Source organism: Borostomias antarcticus, assembly GCF_949987555.1.
Source record: "Borostomias antarcticus genome assembly, chromosome: 2".
In the NCBI taxonomy this organism is placed as follows: domain Eukaryota; kingdom Metazoa; phylum Chordata; class Actinopteri; order Stomiiformes; family Stomiidae; genus Borostomias; species Borostomias antarcticus.
Window position 1 is genome coordinate 18,436,945 of NC_140235.1, and position 22,779 is coordinate 18,459,723.

The following is a 22,779-nucleotide window of genomic DNA, read 5'->3' on the forward strand; positions in this document are numbered from 1 at the left end:
GCACACCCTTTAACGGCGCCAAATCCCGACACGCGTGGGGTGCGAGGGCCCGCTCACTGCTGCTCGCAGCCCTAGTTACTGATTGTAGCCTACACGTGTTTCACTTATAGGCCTTTATTTGAGTGTTTCTTTCCTAATAATATTCAGTGGTAGGCTATGTTCTTCTACAGGTGTGCATGTACTGCCCTAGTCATTCTTTTCCTCGATTCTCTTATCTGCCTCAGGCTATACAATGATCTACAGAATGGCTACACTGAAACTGAGAGACAACCGTTCTCACTTATCAGGGATAAACAATAATGTGTACAACAATATTCAACTAGCCTGTCAAAGGTTAAAGGAGAGCTGTAAGTGACAGAAAGGCCATCCCACCAATCGTATTTTAGTATTTTCTCATTTCTGGGTTTTACAGATGGTGTAAACCAATCATAGCCTATGCCATCAACAGTCATATTGTCATGTGCGGTTGCGCGCTACATCCATGGCAATGGCCAGAACCGCTGCGCCAGAATATTCACAGAGAATAAATTTGTTTTCTATCAATTAACCTATTAGAAACTATTTATTGCAGGCGTATACAACATCAAATGTGGACGTTGACAAAGGATGTTACATTTCGCTGTCAGTGTTATTGAAAGCGATGTGTTGGTTTTAATTTAGACATAATTTAACAGTTACGACAACAACTTTTCACAATGAGGTTGTTTACATTTCTTTTGAAAAACACCAACCCCAAAATAGAATACTATTCTAGATTTTCTCCGTCTCCGCTGTCCATCAAGCAGTTTCTGGATTTTGGTAAGTAGTCTTGACTTCTCAGTCAGCGTAGGCTATAGGCTACTGTATGCCATTTGTGCTGACAGTGGGGGTAAATTTGGCCAAAGAAAACGTTAGATCAATGTCTCCATGTTGTTTATGATTCGTGGTATCTAGCCAACAGCAGCTGTTGCATCAAAATGTTTCACATCACCATCCAGGAATGAAACGTGCATAGCCTAGCCTATAGGTTGCATTGCCAATTGTGATCTCTCAACATTGCATATTAAGTCACGAATACTTTGTGGTATCAGTTAAATGCAGTAATGTTCAGGCAGTGTCGGACTGTACAGTTGCATAGACTGTGTATCTGAACATCAAGTCCGATGCTTCTCTAACGCCTCGTTGCACTGGAATGCGACATGACGATTGTCACGTCCCAGAGTGCCAACAGCGCTGAAGCGTGGATGGCCAAGTTAGGTACCAAATGTATTACAGTAGGTGTCCCTTTTCTCCGCAGAAACCATATACTGTATTCTACTTTTAAAGTAGGAATAACACATAACTAGCAATAGCAGAATCACATTGTCCCCTTACTGTATCTCTCCTTGTTAAGTTCAGAGCTCACACAGACAGTCAGACGCATTTTCAATTCTCGGTTCAACAGGGCTACTATAAAGACAGACATGTCGTCTTGGGCTAAAACTCTTTATAATGTCTGTTTTGTGGCTGCGGCAACCTGACTTTCTCCAGAAAACCACACTCGGCTTGAAGCTAGGGCTGTGTGTGTTTGTGTGTGATGGGATTTTATATGGCAGCGAGGGAGAGTCTGTGTTTCCTTAGTTGCCTTCTTATTGTGTACTGTATGGTGAGTCTGGTGACCACATAATTAATGGCAGAAGATTTATGTGTGTGGGCAAGGAAGAGGGATTTAATTATCTTTCTCGCAGAGCTTACACACATACATTACACTAACTCTCACAGTTACACGCCCGCACACACACACACACACACACACACACACACACACACACACACACACACACACACACACACACACACACACTCTCACAGTTACGCACACACACACTGTCAATGTTTCCAGCATTTACGCACACACACACTGTCAATGTTTCCAGCATTGACCACCACATGGTGTCATGGATTATTCGATTCAAAGTACTTTATTTTCCGCTAGGAACTTCTTTTGTGGAGTGGAAGACATAATATAACACATGATACAACACATAACACCATATCTATTACACAATAAACATTACATTTACAGATTCAAATATAACTGAGAATAGATAAATAATAGTGCATACAGTGCATAGTGCTTGTGTGTGTGTGTGTGTGTGTGTGTGTGCGTGTGTGTGTGTGTGTGTGTGTGTGTGTGTGTGTGTTTATACGGTTCCTATAAATATCCACTATCCTGCCTAAGGCTAGCCTGCCTAATTCAATTCAATTCAACAAGCTCTATTGGCAGGATACACAAAACAAAGACTATAACAAAATTATTCTTATTATACAAATATATTATACAAATAAGAAATGCTGTATCATATGTAAAAATGGTAATAATAATAATCATAATTAATGTGTATATGTATTGTTTGTGTGTGTGTGTGTGTCTCTCTCTCTCTCTCTCTCTCTCTCTCAGGGAGGGACAATGCGTGTGAGAAGACGTCCTACATGTTCCTGCGGAAGGAGCTTCCGGTACGGCTGGCCAACACCATGAGAGAGGTCAACCTGCTGCCAGACAACCTGCTCAGCCAGCCCTCCATCAAACTGGTGCAGAAATGGTGAGACACAGCACACTCACACACACACTACAAATACGCACACTACACATACTTACACCACACACACACACACTACAAATACGCACACTACACTACACTACACACACACACACACACACACACACACACACACACACTACAAATACGCACACCACACACACACACACACACACACACACACTACACATACCCACACCACACACACACACACACACAGACTACAGATACCTACACCACACACATACACACACACAAACACTACAAATATGCACACTACATACATACATACATGCACACACACACACACACACCCACACACACAAACACATACACACACACACACACACTACAAACACACACAGACACAATAAAACGGAAGTGTTATGGGGGGTGGGAAGTGCCACGTTTCGCAGGTCTGCGTGTGTGTGTGTGACTGTGCATCTATGTGGAACTTAGTGAAAAATTAGACACACTCACACACACACTCACACCTTATCTTTGCTAAAGATATATGTAAATCCCAGCGATCTGATTGGCTGATTCCCTAACTATGTCTTTGCAAGCATAGGGTGTGCGTGTGTGTGTGAGTGTGTCTAATTTTTCACTAAGTTCCACACAGACACACACACTCACACGCAGACCTGCGAAACGTGGCACTTCCCACCCTCCATAAAGTGTGTGTGTGCGTGTGTGTGTGTGTGTGTGTGCATGCGCGTGTGTGTCTTTCCCCAGGTACATGCAAAGCTTTGTAGATCTGTTGGGGTATGAGAACAGAAAACCAGACGACCCTCACGCCCTGAATGAGTGAGTGCTCAGGGAGGATGTCCCACCCAGCATGCAGCACGATCACTGCCGAGTGCTGTAGTTGTAATGACATGATGCTACACAGCAATATTTAAATCTTAAATGGGACTTAGGTTTACACTAGGTTTACACCTTCTGTCCTTGAAAGTGCCTGTAGCTGGCTAATCCCAAATGGTAAACACAGCTGTCCTTCTGGTTGTACAGGTACACGTAGTGAGTGATGGTTATTTATATAATAACGTGATGAGCAGTTACAGTATAACTGAATCATACTCTGTAGATAAGAGGGACTGATAAAAATGACAACTGACAGTCATCAGTCATCACAGAAAATGTCCTAGGATCTATGGAAATTCTTGTCGACACTTGTTAATGATTTTGTTGCCAAATTCTGACTGAGAGTGTGGAGCTACAGTATAGCCTGGGAGACATGAGGGATGTGGGTATTGATCAACACAACAGATTTATGACTGATGCCTGGACGGACAGTGTTGGGTTGGGGAGGTGTAGGATGAAGGGATGTGTTTCGAACTCTCTTCCCGCCTCCTTCCTCCCAGTTTCCTGGAGCTGCTGATTGACGTTCGAAACCGGCACAACGATGTGGTTCCCACCATGGCGCAGGGCGTGATCGAGTACAAGGAGAAGTTCGGCTTCGACCCCTTCATAAGCAGCAGCATCCAGTACTTCCTGGATCGCTTCTTCACTAACCGTATCTCCTTCCGCATGCTCATCAACCAGCACAGTGAGTGGCACACACACAGACACACACACGCATACACAAGTGTGGATATCAAGTGCACACGTCGTGCACACTACACACTTGTGCACACCTGTTGACTTGTGTCATCTTCTAGTTTTTGTTGGACTGGATGGTGATGTGTTTCCTGTCTCCTGCCCTTCTTGCTTGCAGCTCTTCTGTTCGGCAACGACACAAACCCCGCCCACCCCAAACACATTGGCAGCATTGACCCCGCCTGCCATGTGGCTGAAGTCGTCAAAGGTGAGAACGTAGAAACACCACGGTAAGATGTCGACACACTGTTCTGTTACTTGAGTTGTAGCTTATCAGAGTAACGTCCTATGACATTTGATGGTCGCTTCCTCCTCCAGATGCCTACGACACAGCCAAGATGCTGTGTGAGCAGTACTACCTGTCTGCTCCCCCACTCAAGATAGAGGAGGTCTACAGTAAGACCTCTTCACTCGTTTATAATCTCTCTGATTGCTTTTGTCTGACTGTGTGTGTGTGTGTGTTAGGGCTGGGGCGATGCGTCGACTTAGGCCGGATTCATAGTCAACACAAACTACATAAGCGCAAGCTTCGCAAGGCCACGCAAGATCTCGTTGCGTCCTTGCGTGTGTCATGCCGAAATTTGTCAGTTGACGCAAGCAATAGTGCAATTACTTGCGTTTCCACAAAACAAAACACAGAACGCAAGCTCTCGAGTCATGTTGGAGCTTGCGTTCACAACGTAGCATGCGTTGTTTACGTCGACTATGAATCAGGCCTTAGTCGACGTCATTGACTATGTAAATACGTTGACTTATGTAAAACGTGCATCAACGCGTCGCAACGAAGTACGATGGCTGCACCTGGTCAAAACTAACATTATTGGAAATTAATTTTCTATATATTTAGGCTATATAAATGTTATCTTACACCTTTTATATTTCCAACCCCATTTCTAACTAGCAATAACATTAAGATATTCGTCTAGGGAGCATTTTCGCTATAAATTATCACAAGAGACGTCTCTCATCTCTCCTCCATTCCAATTCGATGTTGCGCAACAGCGGGTCCGTATTGCGCCCTCTCACACACGCGCTGAGACCCAGCTGATCTGAGTGGGGAAAATGGAAACACTCAAATGTTTGGTTGCTCGTTGCTAAGTGGAAACAGCTGCTGTGTTCGAAACCGTTCCCTATATAGTGCACTATATACAGTAGTGCGTCCGCCATTTTTTCGTAGAGTTTGAATTCTCAACGGTTAATTTCATTCACATATAGTCCACTATAAAATACCCACAGTTCACGTTGATTTCTAGTGAACAGAAGATGTACCCTACAATTTCTCCCATACACCACAATGCAACGCTGTCATGTTTTACCGAAGGATAAGAAGTGAAGAAGAAGACGGCAGCTATCGTTGGCTAAAGCAGTTAGCTAACATTACGATGATTCCTGTAGCTGTAATGCGAGTTTGAGATCGCCTCCGTTTATGCACACATTGACTGACTTAACTCAGTATGTGACATGCAGCACCATAGAGGATAAGACCCTGGACCTACTGTATGCAAACGTGAAGGAGGCATACAGCTCCACCCCCCTCCCCCCTCTAGGAAGATCCAACCACAACTTGATTCCCCTAGTCCCCAGGTACACGCCTGTTCCTAGGCGTCAGCCGGCTACCAGAGAGAGAGAGACAGGAATGTCTCCAGTCCACAGACTGGGGCCTGTTCACAGAGGACTACAAGGAGGACGTGGACGGTCTCTGCTACTACACGACACACTACATCCGGTTCTGCAAGGAGTGCATCAGACCCACTAAAAAGGTACGCCGCTTCCCTAACAACAAACCATGGATTAATAAGAACATTAAAGCCCTGCTTAACAGAAAAAAGAGAGTCTTCATGGCGAAGGACAGAGAGGAGGCCAGGTCGGTCCAGAAGGAACTGAAGAGGGAGCTGCGGAGGGCCAAAAAGAGCTACAGAGAGAGGGTGGAGAGTAAACTAGAGCTGATCAGCACCAAGGAAGTGTGGGAGGGGATGAAGAGAATCACAGGGCTGGATACTTCAGGCCCAACTGTGGTTTCAGTGCCCAAAAAGGCACATCCCAGCGTCGTCAATGACTACAGGAGCCCCTGCAGTTTGTGTACTAGGCCTGAATCAGCGTGGACGACACCATCATCTACCAGCTCCACAGAGCCTATTCACACCTGGAGGGGCCAGGAAGTCATGTTCTTTGACTTCTCCAGTGATTTCAACCCCCCCCCCCCCCCCCACTCAGGAGATTTGTTGAATGGTCAGGAGAACCAGCTCCAACTCAACATCAGCAAGACCAAGGACATGGTGGTGGACTTCAGAAAGAACAGCAGGCCTTCAACCCCTATCACCATCCAGGGGGAGGAAGTTGAGATGGTGGACTCAAGTTCTCAAGAACTACAAGTTCCTGGGAGTGCACCTGAACAACAAACTGGACTGGACTGACATCACTGAGGCCCTCTACCGGCTACTGAGGATAATCTACCAGTCTGTTGTAGCCAACACACTGTTCTTTGCCGTCGCCTGCTGGGGAGGCAGCATTGAGTCGGGGGAGTCAAACAAGCTGGTGAGGAGGGCTGGCTCTGTCGTGGGGCAACAACTGGACAGCTAGGAGTCTGGCTGAGAGGAGGATGAGGGACAAACTGAAGTCTATCCTAGACAACCCCTCCAATCCCCTCTATTGTGAGCTGTGGCAGATGGGGAGCACTTTCAGCCACAGGCTCATCCCATCCAGATGCAATACGGAGCGGGTCAGACATTCCTTTGTATGTATATTCCTTGACTTATCTACCTGTATAGTTATAGTTAGAGTATATTTATACTGGCTGAAAGTATGTATGCACATATATATCTTATCCTCTTGTATTCTATACTGCACAGCATCTATCCATTACATTACATTACAGTCATTTAGCTGTCCTGACATCTATCTATCTATCTATCTATATATCTATCTATCTATCTATCTATCTATCTATCTATCTATCTATCTATCTATCTATCTATCTATCTATCTATCTGTCTGTCTAAAATATTGAGATATTAATGAGACATGTGTTTTATATTTATTTTGGGTAAATTAAAGCTCAATGGTTCAATATTCACCTTCAATTGCTATTAGTTTATGAATTGGCCTTAGCAAGACTCCAAAAATCGTTTTTGTGACAGACCCTGTGAATTTATTATTTTAGAATTTCGGTGTACCGGCTAGTACACTGGCCGGAAATCTTGTCTTGGAAACGGAAGTGACACGTTTTGCTTGTCACAATATCAGGAAAACAACAAACACTTCACCCCGCAAAACGAAATCTACATGCAAATAAAAGAAAGAAGACTGGTATTTACCTGCTTTGAAGACATTCTTCCAGAATCTTCCAATCCAGTCACACGCATTTGTTATCATTTTTCCCCATCATTACAGCGAGTGAGTGGGGGATTGTGGGAAGGGTGGTTCTTAAAACGCAGTGCCGATTTTATCACGAACAGAGGGGCTGCCAAAGTGCCGAGTTATCTCATGTAGCTTTAAGTGTTCTATTAATCGAGCAATAAAAAAATAATCGCAAAATTAGTCGTTAGATTAATAGACTAACAGAAAAAATAATCGTCAGATTAATCGTTAAAAATAATCATTAGGTGCAGCCTACCGAGGCTGTGTGTGTGTGTGTGTGTGTGTTTATGTCTCACTGCCAGCCTCTCCCTGTGTTTCAGTGAATAATCCTGGCCAGCCTATCCAGGCGGTGTATGTGCCCTCTCATCTGTTCCACATGCTGTTTGAGCTCTTCAAGGTGAGCTCTGGGCTGCCGCCACCCCTCTCAGGCACCAGGCATACTCCAGTTACACTGTAGATGAAATAAAATACAGGGAAGTTACCTACGTGTGTGTGTGTGTGTGTGTGTGTGTGTGCGTGTGTGTGTGCGTGTGTGTGTGCGTGTGTGTGTGTGTGTGTGTGTGTGTGTGTGTGTGTGTAGAACTCCATGCGGGCCACAGTGGAGCTTCATGACAACAGTAAGGACGGCCTCCCTCCGGTGAAGGCCAAAGTCACTCTTGGCAAGGAGGACCTCTCCATAAAGGTAAGCCTATAAACACACACACACACACACACTGTTGCGTCTTATCAGAATCTATTGGTCTCTCTCTCTCTCTCTCTCTCTCTCTCTCTCTCTCTCTCTCTCTGCATGTCTGTTGTATTTGTATTGTGTTCATGTGAGGCAATGTACAACATTAGCAACAAATCTCCTGCAAAGACAATAAAGTAATCTATCTCCCTCTCTTTTTCAGATCAGCGATAGAGGGGGCGGTGTTCCTTTGAGAAAGATTGAGCGTCTGTTTAACTACACTTACTCTACCGCCCCAACGCCCAGCCTAGAACCTTCCAGAGCTGTCCCTCTGGTACACACGCACGCACACTCACTCACTCACTCACTCACTCACTCACTCACTCACTCACTCACTCACTCACTCACTCACTCACTCACTCACTCACTCACTCACTCACTCTCAGACACATCCATGAGCGGGGGTGCACATTGTGGTAGAATTTTAACTTGCTCTGTGATTGCACCACCATTTTTGTGATTACTAACCATTGTAGCAGATGAGAGGGCCCAGCATGTGTGGGTGGGAAGTTGCAACAAACATCCTGGAGCTTCTTGTCTGCTACCATTGTTATTACTACTGTTAATTCTACCAAAAGATACACAAGCACACACACATACTGTATACACACACCCTCACGCCTACAGTACATACACACAAACACACATTCTATGCTTCAAATAATCTCTCTAATGCATCACACCCCTTCTCCCTGTGTCTGTCCAGGCTGGGTTTGGCTACGGTCTGCCCATCTCCAGACTCTACGCTCGCTATTTCCAGGGAGACCTGAAGCTCTACTCCATGGAGGGGGTGGGGACAGACGCTGTCATTTACCTGAAGGTAGGAGTGGCCTCTAATCATGGGCATCGGGAGTCTCCAATCTAGACCCTGCACACAATATACATGGGGCCTGGGTGTACAGGTTTTAGTTCCAACCACACAAAAAAAGTGAAGCTCAAAGCCTGGGCTGGTTTTTAGAATCATGGCAGGAATAGAAGCCTGAAGGCTCTCAGGACCACTGCTTGTGAACTCTGACCTACATGTGTTTCCGAATCAGAATGAAAGTTACAGTATGCAGTTCTTCTTTCTTTTCCTCTTTGCCTCTGTTCAGCCAAATTGAGTTTCCATTGGTCCCTCTGCTGCCCCTCCCCCTCAGGCCCTGTCCAGTGAGTCGTTCGAGCGCCTGCCTGTCTTCAACAAGTCGGCATGGCGACACTACCAGACCAGCCCCGAGGCGGATGACTGGAGCAACCCGAGCAAAGAGCCACGCGACACCAGCAAGTCCAACTACAAGGCCAAAAGATAACTCTTACACCCCCCCCACCCTTCCCCAGATTGAATTAAGTTTGAGATTAGATGATTGCTCTGTTGCACTTCCTCTCTCCTTCCCCTTCACCCTGCTAGCGCCCTCGTGTCTGTCCCCTTCACCCTGCTAGCGCCCTCGTGTCTGTCCCCGCCACTGCTGTCTGTGGCCGTCTGTCTGTGCTGTAGAATGCTGCATTTGCGTACAGGCCAGCCCTTAAACAGCCAGACACGGAGAAAGAGGTTTTGTGTTTCGCTTTGGGACGTTTCGATTGGGAGCAGATCGTCGGGTCGCTGTCATAGTAACAGGGCCCGTCTCTTTTATTGAGCCCACTGAACTTGTGGGATAGGGAGAACCACATTGAGCCTACGGGAACAAAGTACAGACAATTATTATGCATTTCTATGTTTTATTTATATTTAAGAACAAAACAAAAGCGGATATATTTATTTTATTATTTCAGATGCAGATAAAGCCTTTGTATGCCCTTTGAATTTCTTGGAATTATTTATGAAGTAAAGTATGAAACTTTTTTGGCCTTGATGGCTACAGTCCATTTCAAAAAGGGAGAAAGATAGAACCGCGGTTTTAAGATGCTAGATAACCATACATGTGTTGTTGAAGAGACCATGAACTAGGTAGGTGGCTATCCCCTCTCAGCCCAGGCAAGCACACCTTTGCTGTGTCAGCTTTTTCAGCCAGCATTTAACCTCTGACCCCCAGCCACCCTGCCTAGCTCCGCCCACTGTCTGTGGCACTCACAAGGACCAAAGGAACATTTCAAGAAGCTTACCAATATACACCATTTCAGCTTTGTCTTTCCCATAGCCTATATTGCACCAGCATTACACCACGTCGTATCGACCCTCCTTTCTGATTTTAAACCCTCACAGAGAAGGGATCTGGAGTGGTTGCTGCTTCATGGAAGCTTTGGGAGGAATATTTAATTGTTTTTATTCTGTTTAATCAGCCTTTGATGTTGTGGATCTGCCTGATGATTATTTTGAGGGCGTTGTCCGTCCCTATGCTCTATGAAACTTCAGATCCAGACCACAAAGTAAATGCACACTCCTGATTCAGATGACACTTTATACTATACTATACTATACTATACTAGGACGATTACAGATTACTATTTATCTTTGGCCAGTTAATTAAACACGGGCCAAATCACGGACCAATCACAGAGCGGTACTCCTTAGCACTAACCCTATGGGTGGCATGTCAGCAGTATGAGAAGATCTTCTCCACCAGTCTCCTTTCTGTTTACCTTCCTCTGCTCTCATCTCCTACCTGATATCTGGACTGGATTAGAGCGGACGTAGCAGGACAGGTCATAGTTCACTTAATGGGAGACGTCCAACTAGTCTGTATAAATCAGTGCAGGTGAAGGAGACAAAGAGGAAAATACGTTAAGACTATGCATAGAAAGCCCATGTCTCACTCCATCTTCATCCAGACCTGAACATTTCAGCACTGCCAATGCCTTCACAAACTGCCAACAAACAGCCGATCAATACTTAAGTGTAATCCCGTTCAGATCAACCCTAATGTTATTTTAGAGTTGAACCAGTGTTGGTGTCTGGTGAGAGCTGGTAATAGCCCGAGCTACATTACTGTGAAAGGGGACTGCTGTACTTGTCAGTACAGGATGGTGGCCTGAAGATTCTCCTGTCTTCTTCTTTCATGGGCCCCGTTCACTTTCTTTCATATGGATCCTGTGACCTTCCCTTTCCTTGGATATGACAGCCACGTAACGCAAGCCTTTTCAGTCATTTCAGATTAGTATTCACCTCAAGGAGAGAAGGAAGCAAGGCAGGATGCGATGCACACAAACTTGTTGGAACTGGGAACAAGTGTAGCAGTAGCTTAGGAGTTCTAGTGTGTCAGAAATCCTTGATCCTTTCCAGAGAGAGTAAGACCCCACCTTTTAGCACCTCTGCAGTACTGAGTATCGGTGTACAGTACAGTGTAATAATATGACGGTCAGTATTCAGTCAGTGTGGAGTGACTCCTCATATGTTCCTGTTGTCTCTCTGCCGTTAGGACTAGGAGACCTCTGAGTACTTTGTATGCATGAGCTCCTCCCCATAGAGAACATCATGCACAGGTACGCAACCTCATGTTATCACAAAACAGACTGTACTTCTAATATATGTTCTATAAAATACAACTATACAGTATGTCGCAATATTGAGGTATTCAGCATGATTCCAGTCGTATAACACCTACTGTCACCTGTCAAATCCTGCAATAAAGAGATCTCCAACTACTGCGTGTGTGTGTAAAAGAATGAGTGACTTTGAGGTTACTGCGCTAAAAGATCCAGACCCATTGAAAGCTTGTTTCTCCTTCAATTATACATTTTCTATTTATTTACATATCAAGCCATTTTGAATTATACGTTAGAAAATAAGACATTACAAACAGAAAACACATTCCCAGATCTTATGTACATACAGTGCAGGGTTACATGTAGTGCATACAGGACAACAACGCCTCTAAGACGGATCGGGATCTTGGGGGAGGATTGTGGGCGTATTCTGGCTTGTCGTTCACGAAGGTGGACAGACTGACGCACATTCATATCTAGAGCAAAACTGGTCAGATCAGAGAAAAAGCTGCCGTCATATTCAGAATACTGTACCGTGAAAATGTATGTCAGTTTGAAATGTCAGCAATGACATGACTTGCACCAGTGTTTTAGAATGGTTGACGTACACTGTGCTCCAATGATCAGCAGCCTGTCAGGGAAGTATTGAAAGGATTTTTCAGGCCATTAATATTCTGATTGCACAGTAGAGTATTCTCAGTATTTCTGTAGTTTTTGCAACAATCTGGGCCTGAGGGCGACACTCCTGTACTGTTTGAAACGATTTCCCAACTTTAGTTTAAACTCGAGCACATCAGATGCAGGCAAATATAACCAGCTATGCTCTCCGATCACAACCCTACATTCTAGAAGAAGCAGAAATGTGGGAACCGGTTTCTTTTGATAGGAGTTGGGGCCAGAGGGAGTCAAACTGGGAGTAGACTAACGGGATTCACAATGTAACCTCGACAACAGTCAAAGCCATTCCGCTCAGTGTCAACTCGAGGTTTATGTTGTAACCACTAGGGTGCGCAAAGCAGTGCGGATTCTATTGTGTGTTTCCATGTGGGTTGCAAGTGGGTCGCTGCAGTAGCACCTCTGCTGCTTTAGGGGGCAGTGTTTCTCCATTTCTTTTTTTGAGTGTTGGAGATAGAGAGACAATTTATTGAGAGGACATACCATTTATTCCCCAAAGCCTAACCTATTTGATTGGACATTGATTTGGAAGTAAGTCTCTGTATGTTTAAGTGAGTCCCTATCAGAATTGTTCTAACTGCTCACAGACAACATCACCGGTCACACCAGCTGTGGAATAGCAGAACATAACAAGTCATGTGAATTTAAACTAAAGTTTATCCTAGCATTACACATTTCGATCATCTCTCCTCTAAAAGGTGACTTTCACACAATAAGAGATTAACAAAAACAGGACAGAGGCTAAAAGACGGGAGGTCACAAAACGATGAACTGATATTATAAACAGGCTGTCTGAGACGGTCTCCACCAGGCCTGAACAATCAAAAGCAGATCAGTCCTTGTCATCATCCTCTACAAGCTTCTGCTCAGTTGCCCGGGCAACAGAGACTGTGATGGCTTCGTCGTGCAGTTTTTATTTTATTTTAACCTGCAGCACAGAACTACATCTCCCATCACCACCCTCTTCTCTGTAGTTGTATCTGCAACTCCCTGGAAAATACAGTTTCAGCTCCAGTCATTGCTGCCGGTGTGGGAGGAGGAAGGGGGTGTGCCACTGTGTGTGTGTGTATGTGTGTACATCTGTGTGAGAACACTTTTCAAGTAATGTGTATGGCTGTGAGAGAGGTTGTGTGTGTGGTGTGTGTGTGTGTGTGTGTGTGTGTGTGTGAGTGTGTGTGTGTGTGTGTGTGTGTGTGTGTGTGTGAGTGAGTGTGTGTGTGTGTGTGTGAGTGTGTGTGTGTGTGTGTGTGTGTGTGTGTGTGTGTGTTTTCCACTGTCTGGGACTTTACTTTTCGTCCTCGTCCCCTTCACTCATGCTACTGAAGGAGGCGGAGGCTCCTTTCGGGGAGGTGGGCGGGGAGGGTCGGGCGTGGTACCAGCGGGGGGGGGGCGACGGGGAGCGTGAGGGGGAGAGCTGCCGGGGAGGGCTGTTGGTGGGCGACCCGTGTGGGGATGACAGGGCATAAGAGATCATCCGTCCACTCCGCTCCTGAAACACTTGCTTCTACAGAGTGGAGAGAGAGAGAGAGAGGAGAGGAGAGGGGGTAGAGAGAGACAGGAGGGGACAGAGAGAGTGGAGAGGACGAGAGGGAGAATTAAAATACAACTGTCAACAAAAAACTAGAACTGGTGCTGGAAGATACACCTGATCATACAGTCTATTAAAGTGCCATGTACGAAGTGTCTGGGAAGTACAGACGATACATGTATGTTTCCACAATTAACAAGACCACCGTGAATTACCCATGTTCCATCTGGGCCGAACAGTTCCAGGAAGTTGCCGATGAACTCACGGGATTTCTCCTCCCACTTCTGGATGAGGTCGTGGCTTTTCTCCTCCACTCGATAGACAAAGTGTTTGCTCTTCTCCTCCACGGTCCGCACCTTCTCCTTCATGCGGTCCACTTGGTTCTGAAGACGGTACTTCTTCTCCTGTGTGTGGAACGTTGAAGGAATGTTGGAGGGACGTTATGAAGAAAGGGAGCACGACTGTGGCCTAAATGAGGAGTGCAGGGCATTCAAGATCATGCAAACTGAAGTAGCAGCTTATGTGACAGAAGAAGTACCAGAAGTACTTTGATGTATGAAGGTAAGATTTATTTTGTCTTCTTCTAAAACATTTTTTGGGGGGATTTGTTCCCATTTTCTCTCAATTTGATAGTCAATTCACCCGACCTACAGTAGTGTCCAGTTATCCCCGGCCTAGCTAATGAGAACCTGTCGCGCTGGTCTGCGACCTGAATGAGGTTCCCGCAGCGCACGTTGTCCCCAAGCCAAGTTAAACTAACCTCCCACAGGTAAAGGCTGTCCAATGTGTCACTCCCTATGGGGATCCGGACAGACTTGGCTCCGGCGAGACCAGGATTTGAACCCTGGTCCCCGGTGGGCAGCTACATCGTACTAGACTGCTGCGCCACTGTAGACCCAAGATTCCTTTGGCGTAAGCTACTTCATTTTGCCTGAACGTCATGGGAATGTAACAGTAATGTTAATTAGACAGTCGATGGTTGTCAATATAGGGAGATCAATAAAAGAGGAATCCAATGATGAATAGATTAATTGTGGGCATTATGGACAACGTTTGAGCTGTAATCAGGAAACGTTGTTGGGACGTTGTTCTTACATTGATGTAGCTGACGTTGAGCTCTTTGGCGGTGTAACCACGCTGCAAGTTGCGTCTGGCGTAAAGGTCGTAGTCCCGGACGATACGAGTGATCAGATCAGAGGTGGAGATGCCCTCTGTCCGCTGGGTGGGCACGAACATGCCTGTTACACACACACACACACACGCACACACACACACACACACACAGATACAATACATACACAGTTTTGAATACAAATGTACTGAAGAAATTTTGCTTCACGTCACACCGAGGATGAACAAGCTAATGCTTACTGTACACACACACACACACACACACACACTCACCTGCCTCCTTGATGTGTTTGTAGACGTCCTCAGTTCCTGCTGAGGAGTATGGGATATCGTCATGAGCCACAAAATCAATCTGAGAAATAGTGAAGAAAAGTGACAGAATATTACATTACAGTCATTTAGTTGATGCTTTTATCCAAAGAGATACAATAATAAGACAAGATAAGATTACAATAATTGAATTTAACATAGGTAGTCAGTGTACTACTACAGTACTTGCCAGAACTCACATGTGTATTTCTTGTCTAAACAAGTGATTAAGTGTATAATCTAGCGCTAAAGCCAAAGTGCAAGAGTAGCAATATATAAATACAATTTACACACACCACAGCACTGAAACACATGCAAAATGTACTGTATGCAGTATTGCAGTCACTCTAGACTGTACATGTATGGACACACAAACACACACACACTCACTACGCTGAAACTGTATCTTCCAGGGAGTTGCAGATACAACTACAGAGAAGAGGGTGGTGATGGGAGATGTAGTTCTGTGCTGCAGGTTAAAATAACAAACAGATAAACAAAAATAGCCTTGTACATTGTGTACACACACGCACACACGCACACACACACACACACACACACACACACACACGCACACACACACACCTTGTGTTTTTCCAAGAAGTCTGATGTTAGCGTCCATGGAGCGTCTCGGACCACTTCGTCGACATAGCGACAATGTCTCAGTGCCTCGTACCTCTCCTCCTCCGTCATCACAGTGAATCCCTTGTACTTGTGGGTCAGCTCATCACTGCACACTGTCTCACACACACGCACGCAAGCAAGCATACACACACACACACACACGGGTTAATTCTGTGGTAGCTACACCTATCTATTCTGTGTGTGCCTGTGCCTGTGCTTGTGTGTGTGTGTGTGTGTGTGTGTGTGCGTGTGCGTGTGCGCGTGTGCGTGTGCGCGTGTGAAAGTTCCTACTGTACCTCCCACTATCAGGTAGGTGTTGGGGAAGAGGTTCTTGGCCTGCATGAGGGCTCGAGCGTGGCCGGAGTGGAACAGGTCAAAGATCCCATCTGCGTAGACCCTGACTGGCCGATCCACTGGTCACACACACACACACACACACACACACACACACACACACACACACACACACACACACACACAGGAGAAGGATGAGGGATAACGGCAAGGGCTGAATGTATTGATTAGGTATGAGTAATATAAAATTGTAACATTGCAGTAAATATCCTTAAAAACAGCCCGCCCAAATATAGCATCCTAGAAAGGATACAGATAGATGGTGATGGATGGAGAGGAGAGGAGGAGAGTGTGACAGAGGAGGAGAGGATGGAGGGGGAGAGGGTGACGGAGGAGGAGGAGGAGTACCTGGCGTGCCTTTGCGGGCCTGGGCGATCGTGAGTCTCTCGTGAGGAGCCTGACACTCACAACTGGTCTCCTTAGCAAAGATGGCCGGCTCAGTCAGAGTCTGAGAGAGAGAGAGAGAGAGAGAGAGAGTCAAGTTACCTTGATGAACTTAAAACAACAACAACACCTAATGACTTCAACTGCTCTCATTTTCTAAAACGAAACCACATAGTAGTATAGTAGTAGTAGTGGTAGTAGTAGTAGTAGTAGTAGTAGTACTGTAGTAGTACTAGTAGTACTAGTGGTAGTGGTGGTAGTAGTAGTAGAAGAAGCAGCAGTAGTATCAGTAGCACTAGTAGTAGTACAGTAGTACTAATGGTTCAGTAGCAGTAGTAGTAATAGTAGTAGTAGTACTAGTACTAATGGTTCAGTAGTAGTAGCAGCAGCAGTAACAGCAGTAGTAGTAGTAGTAGCAGTAGTAGTATTGGTAGTGGTAGTAGTACTAGTAGTAGTAGCAGTAATAGCAGTAGTAATAGTATTAGTACTAATGGCTCAGTAGTAGTAGTAGTAGTAGTAGTGGTAGTAGTACAGTAGGTACTTTAATGATCGGGGCGGGATTTGCACAAACCAGAAACGAACATCTTAGTGAAGATACAGAGATGATGTTTTTAGAGTTAGAAGTGAAAGATCAATGGGAAGATGCCATAAGGGTTAGAATTCAGAGAAAGGAGAGGGGTGGTCCAGGGAAAAGAGAGGGATGGAGAGATGGAGGAGGAGAAAAGGTTCACAGCATGAACGTCTGTCTCCGGGTGTTCTCTGTCTCACCCTGACACAGTAACAGTAATGACCATTCCATTATTGATCAGTGTGGATGGTCATTCCTTATCACAACTATTGATTGTGTGACAGACGGCGCTGCACTCAGTGCTATTGATCTGTGTGTGGTTGTGTGTGTGTGTTGAGTGTGTGTGTGTGTGCACGCGTGCGTGTGTGTCTGAGCGCGTGCGTGTCTGGGTATCAAATAGTTGTATTTTGAGCATTTCTTTCTAAATTTGGGCATCTGCGTGTGTTACTGATGTATCCTGCCTCTCAGGCGTTAGAGGAGTTAACGTGTCTCAGGGGGAAGGAAGGAGGAGAGGAATGGGAAATGGATTCAGGAATAGTTCTGTCCTGTTCCTGTCAGTGCATCTCCCTCATTCAACCCTTCCATCCCTTCCATCAGCGGACTAGTGCCACCCATGACCCGTAACACTGACTGCACACTAGTCTCGCATAGCCAGACCTATGTCCACACTTTGTTTATGCTGTGCCAGCACTGTAGAAAGGTCTGGCTGGACTCATTACCGTTCGGGGGTAAGGGGGTAAAAAATGCTGTGTTCCTTCAATCACAATAGTCTTCGGCGGAGCCGTTGTTGTTGTTGTTGTTTCACGTAGTCTGGATTGGCCGATCACATGAATCGGCGCCACTAATTGGGCAGTAATAAACAAATGACAAGGCTTATCCCCAAAACCTACATTCGTTGAGTCAGACTAACTGCACACCAACCTGTAGGTTCCTCACACTAGCACAATTAATTAACCAACACTGTTAGACAGAGTTCTGGGTGGTAGAGTATGGAGGAGGAGGAGGAGGAGAGTGGAAAGCCGTCATCTCCATCTCCACTCCCAGTCAGAGAGACCTGAGAGGACTGAGTCAGTAGCAGAAACAGACACACCATCTGTCTACTAATGGAAATGTTTCCCTGAGCCTCATTCACAGAGAGAGACAGAGAGAAAGAGAGAGAGAGAGAGAGAGAGAGGAATGGATGAATAAATAACAAGGGAGGAGAGGCTGAGAAAAGGAGTTCAAGGCATTTCATCCAGAAAAAAGCCAGTGTTACCACTCCTCATTCATATATTTAGATAAACAGCAACCAACCACACATCATAACCACCAATAAACCCACATGAAGATGACGTTTGGGTGCTCTACATGGAGACTGAATGAATGAATGAATGAATGAATGAATGAATGAATGAATGAATAGATAGATAGATAGATAGATAGATAGATAGATAGATAGATAGATAGATAGATAGACAGATAGACAGATAGATAGATAGATAGATAGATAGATAGATAGATAGATAGATAGACAGATAGACAGCCAGCCAGCCAGCCAGCCAGGTATATACTGTCCAAGGCTAAGGGAGAGGGGATGGACAGAACGGTGAAGATGGATGTCATGACAACAAGACAACAGCCGTCGGAGGGTCAGCTGTACTCTTGCAACCCCAGGAGAGCTCATATCGCCATGACAACAGATGGGGGTGGAGGAGCTGCACGGAGAGGACGCGGCAAGGTGGCCAATCCAATGGCTCCCTGGGCAAGGTGAGAAGGGGGCGGGCCAGACGAAGGGGCCAACGTTAGACACACCAGGGGCGAGCAGCCAATCGGGTTGACCGCAGTGAGCATGCTCAGTAAAGCGTGCCTTAACATTCTGGCACTGTGAACATCTGGCGTAAGAAGGATTATCATCGGGGGTGGGGGGTGGGGGGTGGGGGGGGCGAGAGACACACTGGCAACTAGAAAGGAGCTATCAACAACAACATCAACAACAACACAACCGGTGGTGGAAGATGAGGAGGAGAAAGAAGAGAGTGAGAGGGGGGAGGTTAGGAGAAAAAAGGAGAGGAGAAAAGAAGGCGAAGACGGATGTAGATATGTGATATATGGTTGAAAGGTAGATGGACATGAAAGAGGATAGAGAGAGAAAGAGAGAGAGAGAGAGAGAGAATGACAGGATGTAGAGGAGAGGAGGAGAGAGACAGGCTGGCATCGCCCCTCTTTATCCTTTCACTATTGTCCTCTCCTCTCTTAAGGATATCTGTGCCATGATGTCATGCCCGCCAAGATCAGGCACCGTCCGATCTCCTTTCAGAAAAACACACACACACGCCCATAGCAGTTCTTCCAAACACACAAACTGCCGCCCCCCACCCCCCTGTTGACACACACTGTCCACTCAGCATTCAGAGCATCACACAAGCACAACCTGACTGTCTCCTAACTGATCTTTTTGTCTCCTTCAGACACACTCACAGACATGCACGCGCAAAAGCAACAAAGGACCACGCACACACAACCCTTACCGTGCGCGGCTGGGGGCAAGTATGCTCGAGCTCCTCCATTTTTCCCAGAGGCTCATGGGATACGGCGTTGGTCCCCCTGCCTGTGACTCAGCATCAGTGGGACGATGCCTATCTCTCTCTCTTCCTCTTTCTGTCTCTCTCTCCCTACCTCTCTCTTCCTCTCGCTCACTCTCTGTCTCTTTCTCCTCCCCCTTCGCCTCCTCACGTGCCCCCGCCCACTCTACCCTCAGTTGTACCTCCCCTCCTCCCCCCTCCTCCTCCTCCTCCCCTTGGCAGAGGGATGCTTCGCTCAAAGACCAGCAGCCAAACGCCTCAGAGCTCTCGCCATGGCGACAACAAAGAGGAGAGAGCTCCAGCGGGGGGTTGGCGCCAGAGTCCAATCAGAGCGCAGCTACTACTGTCTCATTTGCATGAGGGCTTAGGATTGGCTGGGCAGCCTATAGCACCATCAGTGAGAGAAGTGTGAGAGAGAGTGACCGAGTAAGCCTCCTTTACTCGACCCCTTTATTTCCTATTTCCTTCATGAATCAGAGTAAGATTGAGTAAAGCTGTTTGGTTGACACGCATCCAGGGCATTTCTCAATCAGGGGTCATGAAGGACCAGAAATGAGTTTGAAGAAGCCACGGCTCTTTTTTTATATAGAGACCGATGTGTAGGCTATACCCACTGATGAGTTAGAATTATACACTTTGAAAGTATAATTATCCTTTGATAGTGGAGCCTCGTAGGGGCATCACGTGAAGGCACTGTCCCGTTAACCTTCTGTCCGTTTCTACTCCGTCTAACCCTTCTCTCTGTCAGAAGCACTATGCCTGTTGACAGTGTGTTATGTAGGCTAGTTTATGTACGCATAATAAGCCAGTTTAAGCACTACTCGTTTCTCACCTGCTGGTATTTAGTCTGTAAGACTGTTATAATACTGAAATTGAATTATAACATTCATTCATACTTTTTTGCCAAACTGCCTTACAATGGCCTAAACAACAACAGTTCGCCTGTTACTTTGTTTTACAGACCCACAATGTCCAATGTGTGTTGGGCAATGGTGCTTTACAAATAAAATCAATTACTGTTTTATTAATATTAGTAGGTTTTACACCTTCACACACAGAATACTTCCTGGGATGCTTACTCGGTGGGCCTACGTACCTTACTACGCCCAGGTGCACCTGCACAATTGCCGTGTGGTCTGTTGTTGCGTCGTTGTCCGACCATGGTCTGGTACCCAGGCGAACCTTAGGTGTGGCTGGTGGCGATCAATCGAGAAATAGACTATATTCTTCTCGTTTACAGGCCCGTCCGGTGACAGACACAGTGTAACTCCGCGCTATTCCCTGTGTGCGAATGCAGTAGCCTAGAGCGACGCGTCTGGAAAAGCACCCACCGAGAGAGGAAGAACAATGTGGACACTTAGTTTTCACCGAGTCTGCTTGGTTTGGCATCCAGCAAGTAGGCTAAATGGCCAATTGTGTCACCACCAAGGTCACTAGACTTTGTGACACATCGGATGTTAAAAGGGCGTCCATGGTCATAATCGCTCCAGTAGGCTATTATAGCCTATAATAGGCGAGACTCTTACTTACTGCCTTCTTACTCCCAACAGGTGCTCCAACAATGGCCAGCTCTTTCACCCATTTAGGCCTTCTGCAGACTTTATGGTAGCCTTAGCGTTTGATATTGTGTGCGGTAGCTTGTTGGGTTTATAAAGAACACAACTCTATCTAAAGACTATACAAGTTGTCAAAACATGGACAGCGCTATTTGAGAACATACAAGACCGAGGTAAAGTTGGTTTCACGTCCGACATTATGTCAGACATTCATATTCGGAATTTTAGGGACCGTGGAGAAAGTACAATTATAATCAGGAAAAAAATCAATAACTCTGCCAATATTGGACAAAGACACCTCAAACCACTTCTGAATTATTCTACTAATCAATATCTATCTATGACACCTTTTGGTTTTCTGAAAATATTGATTACCAATTTATTAAAAATCAATAAATCAATAAAACCAATATTTCATGTGGCTCGGATCAATAACTTTGCCAATTTTGGGCACAGACACCTGAAACCCTTTCAGAATTATTCTACTAATCAATATCTATCTATGACAGCTCTTGGTTTTATTAAATTATTGATTAGCAATTTATTAAAAATCAATTAAACCAATATTGAATATGATTAGGATCAATAACTTTGCCAATTCTGGGCACAGACACCTCAAACCACTTCTGAATTATTCTACTAATCAATATCTATCTATGACACCTTTTGGTTTTCTGAAAATATTGATTACCAATTTATTAATCAATCAGACAGATATTCGATCAGATTTTTATCAATAACTTTTCCAATTCTGGGCACAGACACCTCAAACCACTTCTGAATCATTCTACTAATCAATATCTATCTATGACACCTTTTGGTTTTCTGAAAATATTGATTACCAATTTATTAATCAATCAGACAGATATTCAATCAAGTTTTTTATCAATAACTTTGCCAATTCTGGGCACAGACACCTCAAACCACTTCTGAATCATTCTACTAATCAATATCTATCTATGACACCTTTTGGTTTTCAGAAAATATTATTACCAATTTATTAATCAATCTGTGTGCTCTGTCACGCATTGTTACGTTTCGCGGGCTGTATAGCCCCTGGCCCCCCTGCCTTGCGAGACAGCACGCCCGACGCACTTTCATCCTCCAATCTGGGACAGAAATCTTTTATGAGCACCAAAGAGTCCCGCCAAGTCGCTGTAGAAACAAGTTTCATCGGGAAAAACACATTTTCTGCAGTCAAAGCATCTCTGGACACACCAACGTTCAGAAACATGCCCTACTTATCGACTTCAGAGATGGGCAGTGCAGTGGTAATTTCTCTCCCTCTCTCTGATTTCAATAGTCGGCCACGAGCCAGGTCCACCCCTCAGGATGTTTTTTGCTAAATTTTTTTCACTATTATTTCCTGTTAGCCCAGACCTTTGGCATTCACAAGTTGATAACGAGCACTCCCAACTCGGGTCCATTTGGTCTCAGGGGCCCAAAAAAAAA

The 22,779-nt window shown here is 45.4% G+C and overlaps 2 protein-coding genes across 3 annotated transcripts; one reads left to right on the forward strand and one right to left on the reverse strand.

Annotated features, from left to right (window-relative positions):
- Positions 1-498: 498 nt before the first annotated feature.
- On the forward strand, positions 499-11,761 carry LOC311318006 (pyruvate dehydrogenase (acetyl-transferring) kinase isozyme 3, mitochondrial-like). 2 transcript variants are annotated; one of them, XM_084449182.1, is made up of 11 exons: positions 499-798; positions 2,420-2,561; positions 3,294-3,365; positions 3,923-4,107; positions 4,276-4,365; positions 4,476-4,553; positions 7,835-7,911; positions 8,095-8,196; positions 8,405-8,515; positions 8,948-9,061; positions 9,378-11,761. In XM_084449182.1, the coding sequence occupies exons 1-11, from the start codon at positions 696-698 to the stop codon at positions 9,525-9,527; spliced, it is 1,224 nt and encodes a 407-aa protein (XP_084305308.1). In that variant the 5' UTR covers positions 499-695; the 3' UTR covers positions 9,528-11,761. The 2 variants fall into 2 exon arrangements, with proteins under 2 accessions (XP_084305308.1, XP_084305309.1); XM_084449183.1 differs by lacking the exon at positions 3,294-3,365.
- Positions 11,762-13,597: 1,836 nt separating this feature from the next.
- On the reverse strand, positions 13,598-19,768 carry LOC311327548 (choline-phosphate cytidylyltransferase B-like; the record flags this gene model as incomplete). The annotated part of the gene is made up of 8 exons (XM_084460629.1): positions 19,718-19,768; positions 16,607-16,706; positions 16,201-16,317; positions 15,866-16,017; positions 15,245-15,323; positions 14,936-15,078; positions 14,056-14,244; positions 13,598-13,816 (listed from the first exon to the last, which is right to left on the reverse strand). Exons 1-8 carry the CDS (start codon positions 19,754-19,756, stop codon positions 13,598-13,600), a joined length of 1,038 nt encoding a protein of 345 aa, XP_084316755.1. The 5' UTR covers positions 19,757-19,768.
- Positions 19,769-22,779: the final 3,011 nt, after the last annotated feature.